Raw genomic sequence first — 8,263 nt, 5'->3', positions numbered from 1 at the left:
ATGTACAGGGGAAAGAGAAGTATATTGTTCTCAATATCCCAGGGGGTGTTACTACCCTGCCCCCTGTATATTGTTCCTAATATGCAGCGGGGTGGAGGCTGATAGTACTCTCAATATCCCAGAAGGTGCACACACACCTGTGATATAGTTCCTAATATCCAGCGGGAAAGAGGCTGATTTCACTTTTGATATCGCAGTGGGTGTACACCGCCACAAACCCCGGGGTATCATTCCTAATATCCAGGCGGGAAGAAGATGACATGGCTGACAATATCGAAGGGGGTGGACACCTCTTCCATGATATGGTTCCTCTTATCCAGGGGGTGAATGGATGATATTACTCCCAACAAACTAGGAACCGTACAGCCACCCTGGGATTTTGTCCTTAATAACCACAGGGGAGAGGTGATATTACTACCAACATTGCAAGGGGTGTACACCCCTCCTGTGATATTGTTTCTTATATCCAGGAAAGGAGAAGATGGTCTCAGTACCAATTTTGAAGGGATGGACAGCCCCATGGGATATTGTTCTAAAGATACAGGTTGAAAGAGGATGAGATTCCATCCAATATAACAAGGGGTGTACACCCTGCCTGTGATATGAATCGTAAAATCTAGAAGAAGAGAGAATGATATTGCTTCCAAAAACACACGGGGTGTACACCCAACCTGTGATATTGTTCCTGTCATCTAAAGGAAGAGATGATGATATCTACTCCCACTACCAGAGAAGGTACACACCCCTCCGTGATATTGTTCCTCATAACTTGTCGGGGAGAGCATGATATTACTTCCAATATGACAGTGGCTTGACACCCAGTCTGTCATACTGCTCCTAATTTCCAGTAGGTAAAGTATGATGTTCCTGCCAAGACAGCAGTGGGTGCACAGCTGCCCTGTGATATTTCTCGGAATATTCAGGGAAACACAGGACGACATTACCCCAAATCTCCCAAAAAGTGTACACCCATTGTGTGATATGGTTGCTCATATCCGGAGGTGCAGAGGATGGTGTTCGTTCTCCTGTCGCAGGCTGTGTACATACACCCTGTGAAATTGTTCCTAATATCCTGAACAAAAGAGACTGCTAATAATGGACACACATTGCAGGGAGGAGTAATTGGCTCTTACGATCCACATCGCAGAGGGTTGAGGCACCCCCCACGATATGCGGTGTAATAGCAACCCCCTCTTCCCCCCTGGCTATTATGATCCACATTGAACGGCAGTTCAGGACACCAGCCCTGCCCCAATTTTGACCCAGACAGTGGGTGTCATGGGACCATCTCAGGGTGAGTGGCAGCTCAGCTCTAAGGTATCCCTGTTGCCAAAGACCAACTGTTCCTGCTAGTTTGAATCTGGCCACAGGGTCTCTGTTGGTGAGTCAGATGACCATGAGGCAGACACCCTGAAATCTAGCATGACAGAGCTCAACGCCCCTATGAGAGGCACCATAGCACGCAGACTTTGCAGACCTTAATATTTGTCATTAATAACCACGGGGGAGAGGTGATATTACCATCAACATTGCAAGGGGTGTACACCCCTCCTGTGATATTGTTTCTTATATCCAGGAAACGAGAAGATGGTATTAGTACCAATATTGAAGGGATGGACAGCCCCCATGGGATATTGTTCTAAAGATACAAGTTGAAAGAGGATGAGATTCCATCCGATATAACAAGGAGTGTACATCCTGCCTGTGATATAAATCCTAAAACCTAGAAGAGAGAATGACTCAGGGCCACAGCAGGCCCTGAATGAGGAGCAATCTGATCAAGATCCTGGGGTCCTGCCACAGAGCCCTTAAACCAGGGACTGGAAACTGTTTCCCTAAGGAGCCAGGAATCAGTATTTTCAGCTTTGCCAACTGATCTTTGCCTCAAGGATGCAACTCTGCAGTGGCTGCACGACAGCAGCCTTCTGCAGGTGGCCTGTGAAGAGACGGGCATGACTGCACCCCAAAAAAACTTTACTTATGGACATGGAAACTTCTCAGTGTCATGAAGTGTTAGTTTTTTATTTGTTTAACCATTTGGAAATGTAAAATCCATTCTTGATTCACCGGCTACAAGAGCAGGCAGGGACAGGCTGCCCCTTGCCGACCTCTGGAATGAGCTTAGAGAAGGAAATGACAGGCTGGGCCAGTGCAGCCTCCTCACAGAGAATTCGCTGCAGGAGGGTCCTTCTTAGCAACCACATCTTATCCTTCATCTTGGCTTCAAGTGCAGTTCAGGTGGAGAAAGAGAGAACAGAACTGGCCTCAGCAACAAGAAGGAAGGAGACGCAGGGTCAAGCAGCCGTGTGGATTGATCACACTCAACATTCACACCAAGCAGAGCACAGGCAGGACCAGCCTGGGGGGCCGAAGTGGAGGCTCTCTGGGGTGGGGGACCTCTGGGTGGGCAAGATTCACTACCTAAAACTCATATAGAAGTTCTACACAGCAGTAGTTACAGAAAACACACACTAAGAAAAGGCCAAAATAAAAATAGGACAGCCGCCTTTGACTGCACCTTATCCCTCAGGAACCCACCTTCAAGCCATAGCAGATGAAGACTCACTTCCTGGTACCCTTCCCGGTGAATTATGTGGGCGAATGCATCCGAACTGTCCCCTACACGGACCCAGATCATGCCAGGTAGGAGGGTGGAGGTCGGGACCTCTCAGGCCTGAGCCTTACGGAAGCAGCTTGTCAAGACTGTTCGAGTTCACAGGGCATGTTTTAGCACAGGAAAAGTCTGTACTGACTCCAAGTGTTGGACCTGGGGCTGCATGAGTCTATGAGTGGCCCTCTTTAAACAGCAGAGTCTTTATGAACAAAGGCCCTAACCACAGACTGCTTTCAAAATGCCCCATGTACTCATCTCATCTCTAGGTGAAAATTGAATGAATTTAGGCTGAGACCTCTGATAAACATGGTAGATTAAGCCTTCGTGAGGACAGATGCATGGAACGATAGCAAAGGCAGACCAAGACACGAAGCCACAAGGGAGAGTGGGAGGTGACCCAAGCAGCCATGGGGGCTAGAGGAGAACCTCATGAGCCAGACTGTGGGTGGGTGGGTGGGGGGGTGCCTGACCCGGAGCCACAGAGAGACAGGGTGGTGGGGAGAAATCAGGTGGTCCTGCAGAGCCCTGCAGATGGCAGGGCTGGGGGCCGCCTCACAGTCCCTCTGAGGAGTTTGCCTCCCCTGTCTCCTCACACAAGTCAGAAGCTCAGGGAAGGAGGCCCTGGGTTGAGCGGCCGAAGCCACAGCCAAGAGTGAGGGTCAGGCCTATTCCCAAAGTGGCGTGGGGTGAGGGAGTTTGCAGCCTACGGTCCAGCCCTCCAGCCCCTTCTTCCGAAGTGTGGCTGCCCCTCGGTTGTGTTCATCCCATCTGCGGAAACTGGCCAGACCAGAAGGACAGACTCACAGACATGCACTTTTGGGGACCTGTCAGTTGGGTGTGGATGACACAGATCTGTGCAAACATGCTATATCCCGGAAATTCACTTCCTGTATCCTTGTCCCAGGCAGCTACCCCCATGAGGGACTAAACCAAGGAGGAGATCCCCAGGGTCTGGCCCCAACCTCCACTGGTCCCAACTGACGGCGCCCCAGCCACCCTAGTAGTAGAGAGAGGAAGGCAGGCTTAGGCCTGTGCAGTCTATCCTGATAGGAGAATGTGCCGGGCCTCCAGGGTGCACGTGTGTCATAGTAGGACCACAGATGGGGAGGTGTGTAGCCAGGCGTGAGGAAATGTGGGGCTACAGTGGGGCCCCAGAAAGAGCTCCCCTGTAGAAAAGAGGTATGTGGTCAGCTCTTTTGTTCATTTATTTCCATATTTGTAGAAGATAAACAGATCTGTCTGCTGTGCCAGCAGAAGAGTGGTGTCTGTTTCCACCATCCAATAGGAAAATGCAGACAGAAAACACTAAAAATGTGGAAGTTCCCCCTGGGCCAGGGGGATTCTAATCTTTTATTTCTTGTTTTTTGTATTTTATAATCTTTCAACAGTGAGCATCTGTTTTTAATATAAAAGTAATAGAAATTTCTCAAGAAGGAGGATGCATGGATCGACGGAACGCCATCCCTGCTGGTGCTTGTAGAGGCTCCGTCCCCCAGGGTCTGGCTCCAACCTCGCTGGTCCCAACTGACGGCGCCCCAGCCACCCGAGTGGCGCTGGGTTTCTCCTGGAGAGCCCACACGAGATGGTCGTGACTTCTCCCAGCACAGTCCCTGGGAACACGCCCACTCCTTCCTTGATTTCCCACCTGGCCTATTTGACTCCCTTCATCTGCTTTAGGAAATGGCACATCTGTGGAAGTGGTGACCTGGGGCTGATCTCGCCATGGGCGTCTTTAAGGAGCCTGTGTCTTTGCTGCAGATGCTACCATCACTGTCTGCCCTGCCTTCTGTCGGAGGTGGATGTGTCCTAGAATCATCTAGAATGTGATGTCACCGTTCGCAGTGGAAGGCAGATGAAATCAGCCCTGTTCCTGGAAATGTGCTTTATCAGAGAGTGTGTGTTTTCTTAAGGGATTCCTATAAAACTCAAAGAGTTTGACTTCAGTTTCCTTTTTTTCCATATTCTGATGTGAGACATTTAAATAAATGTTCATTTGCACACTTGCCTTTACAATAGAAATAACCTCTTTCTACTTCACCAGATTTTAAAAACGCCACATATGCATTGGAACAAGTTAAGAGTGTGGTGCTGGAAGTGTTAGATTCCCTCCCCACGACCACTGCTTCAACCCTGTAATCCAAGCCAACTGCTTGAAAAGTGTGCTTCCTTGTGCTTTTTAGTTTTTGTTAATTAAAAAGAAAATCTCATGCCTGTAAGCCCAGCACTTTGAAGGCAGGAGGATCACTTGAAGCCAGGTGTTTAAGACCAGCATGGGCAACAAAACTAGACCCTGCCTCTACAAAAACAGCAAAAATATTCAGGCGTGGTGGCACGCACCTGTAGGCCCAGCTACTCGGGAGACTGTGGTGGGAGGATCCCTTGAGCCCAGGAGTTCAAGGCTGCAGTGAGCTGTGATTGCACTTATGCACTCCAGCCTGGCGACAGAGAAGGACCCCATCTCTTAAAAAACAAGACCAAAGAAATGGGACCATAATTTATGTGGCATTATTGTACAACTTGATTTTATTTTCATTTTCACTTTATCCAATAATTACTTCATTGTCTATGCTTTTTTATCAGCCATGGTGTTTTTAACTTGCATTTTAAAATCATTCATTTCAGTCTTAAAATCCTTGCACGTTTGATGACTGCTAAATTCCTGCATACAGAAATTCGAGAAAAAGGTGGCGCTTATGGTGGAGGCGCAAAACTCAGCCGCAGTGGGGTTTTCACCCTTTACTCTTACAGGTGAGCTTTGCTCTAGTTCACACATTGAGACGCACACGGTGTTTTAGTCTTCTACTCATGATTATCAGTGTCGTTTTCTTCTACTGCAGTGAACTTTAGACAAAAGTTGTTCTGTGTGCTGCTTTTCACTTCTCGAGCACTTAGCCACAGCCAGCAATGTCCTTTCTGGTGCAAGGATTGGGGCCAGCAGCCTAAACGGGAAGCATTCTGCCTTCAGTAAACCCTGGCTTAAGCCAGCATATTTTGGCAGAACACGGTAGTGCCTCCATCCATGGTTTTGCTTTCCACGGTTTATTACCCACAGTCACCCTCGGTCTGAAAATATTAAATGGAGAATTCCAGACATAAACACTTCCAAAGTTTTAAATTGCATACCATTCTTCTAAGCAGTGGGATGAAAGCTGACGCTGTCTACGGTACCTGCCTGTTGGTCACTCAGTAGCCGTCTAGGTCATCAGATACACTATGGGTATCCAAGAGCTTCTGTTCACAGAATGCTTGTTTTACTTAGTGTAACTTTTATTAGTGTAATTGTTGTATTTTGTTAATATCTTGCTGCACCTAATCTATACTTTTTCATAGGCATAGGAAAAAAACACAGTATCCATAGTGGCTGTCTGAGGTTGCAACCCTGCTCTGGGGGACCTGGAACATAGGCCCCAGGTGAGGGGCTGAGATACAGCCTGAGAGCATTCTTAGCTCATTTCAGTCAGAGGTGCCTGATGTGCATGCAGTTCTGTTAGCTTTCATAAACATAACACCGTTACTCTAAAACAATGAATTCTTGATTGTCTATGGCTTTGCTGACCAAGAGAACCTGTATTCTGACACTTTTTAAGAAGGAGCTGGCCAGGCGTGGTGTCAAGTGCCTGTGGTCCTAGCTATAGCAGGCTAAGGCGGGAGGATCCCTTGAACCTAGGGAGGTTGAAGCTGCAGTGAGCAGATTGCACCACCACACGCCAACCTGGGCGACAGAGTGAGACCCTGTCTCATGGATGCAGACATTCATTAGGTAGGTAGGTAGGTAGGTAGGTAGGTAGGCAGGCAGGCAGGCATGTAGGTAGAGAAGTCGGTAGCCGTTGCCACCCTGCTGAGTTCTCCCCCCTTGCTGTGCTGGAAGCCACTCTTCTAGACAAGGATGGCGAAGCAGCTCACAGCCCCTTTGCAGCTCTGAGTCAGTGTGAAGGGAGGGCTGGGCTCTTTCCATTTACACAAAGGGAAGTCTGGATCGGCCCCTCAGGCAGATTCCTGTACTACCCTGGGTGTGTCCTTAAGGGAGATTAAAGGAAAACCTTTGTTTGCTTAATTTTTCCACGAGTCTTCTGTAATTTCCCTGTCATCTTGACCTGTCTCCACCCTCCACATCTTTCCTCTCCTGATGAGGTCACAGAGAGCTGTATTTAAATAATCTGGGGAGGACATTATGCAGACAGACCTTGTCTAAGAGGGAGAACGTGTTGAAAGTCTTATGTGATGGGACTTAAATTTCCACTGAGAGTAATTGAGCAATTTGTCAGTGGGCTGTTTGGACTAGATCAGGTGTAAAATAGAGCTGTTAACCCATAGAAGATGTTGAACTGTTAAGTCACAGGTTTGTCATAAACTTGTCCATTGGTAAAACGCTTGCCTGTTTATTTCTCTGGGTTTCCTAGGGACCCAAATACAATAGAGACGCTGCAATCTTGTGGGAAGGCTGTTTACTGGGCAAAGTCTGGAAAATTCACGCAGCAAGACAACGACAAAGCCAAACTTTGTCTTCTCAACCGTAGATGCTCCTGTCGCTCCTTCAGACAAAGGTAATGTGAGTATAACAGTGAGAATCTCAGTCCATAGCCTCAGATGACATTGCTGTTTTCCCAGTTCCCCTCATGCACAGGCAGGAGCACCAGCTTCTGGCGCCTCCATCCTTGCCTGTGATACGATTTCCACGTCTGACACCCTAAACACTGGCCTTAGAAATACGCTTCCCGACATCCAGGCGAGAAGAGTGTATCCTGTCATTTCAGTTTTACTGACCTGAGGCCCAGTGGGGCCAACCCACGGCAGTGTCTGGGCTCATTAGGGTAGAAGGACGATGTGGGCATGGCCCTAGCCTGGCCACGTTACTCTGTAGAGCCACTTTTGCTCACAGCATTATCAGCCTCACACGGCCCTGACAGCGTCCACACTGCAGAAGCAGGCTTTGGTAGGAGTCAGCGTGGCTCGTGGGAGCTGGAGGTCAGGGTGTGATCTCTGGGCTGTTAGACACGTCCCTGTGGTTGAAATACGTACGTGAAATAACAGTGAGATGCGCCTGTCCCCTCCAGGACACGAGTGCACAGCCCACTGTGCGAGCTCCTGGGTGGCAGCCCCAGCATGCCTGTGGTTTGTCTTTTAGGAACGGACCACTTCTTGTATGGCCTCTCAGATGAGATGAAGCAGACCCACAGGGAGCAGCTCTTCACCATCAGCCACGACAAACTCCTGGCCGTGAGCGATAGGTGAGTGGGGAGCGGGGGAGACAGCGTCTGGGATTGGAGGCCTTAATGGCACTGACGCAGAAGCCAGTCCTGGGTGACCTCGCCTGCCTTCCTCTCAGGTATCTTGGCACTGGGAAGAGCACACATGGCCTGGCCATACTCGGACCCGAGAACCCCAAAATCGCCAAGGACCCATCCTGGATCATCAGATGAGCAGCCCTGGTGCCTCCAACTGTGCAGAAGCCCCTGAGACAATAGGCCTCTAGAGCTGAATATGAAAAGTCAGAAATGCTACCACTGTCTCCAAGAATATTGTGTCATTCTTAAGGTGTTGCCACTGACTGGCAAGTCAATCTTGAGTGACCAGGAAGACGTTCATTTAAATAGTCATGCACGAAATGCCAAAGATGCACCACATAGAATTTTCACTTTCTACTGACAG

General features: G+C 48.8%; 1 protein-coding gene across 1 annotated transcript; it reads left to right on the top strand.

Moving 5' to 3' along the window:
- Window positions 1-2,554: 2,554 nt before the first annotated feature.
- On the top strand, window positions 2,555-7,786 carry LOC104668330 (presequence protease, mitochondrial-like). The gene is made up of 4 exons (XM_030926386.1): window positions 2,555-2,643; window positions 5,237-5,362; window positions 7,015-7,158; window positions 7,740-7,786. The coding sequence occupies exons 1-4, from the start codon at window positions 2,555-2,557 to the stop codon at window positions 7,771-7,773; spliced, it is 393 nt and encodes a 130-aa protein (XP_030782246.1). The 3' UTR covers window positions 7,774-7,786.
- Window positions 7,787-8,263: the final 477 nt, after the last annotated feature.

Source organism: Rhinopithecus roxellana, unplaced genomic scaffold (assembly GCF_007565055.1).
Source record: "Rhinopithecus roxellana isolate Shanxi Qingling unplaced genomic scaffold, ASM756505v1 contig248, whole genome shotgun sequence".
Taxonomy (NCBI): domain Eukaryota; kingdom Metazoa; phylum Chordata; class Mammalia; order Primates; family Cercopithecidae; genus Rhinopithecus; species Rhinopithecus roxellana.
The sequence above is the reverse complement of the archived record's forward strand: the minus strand, read 5'-3'. Positions and strand labels throughout refer to the sequence as shown.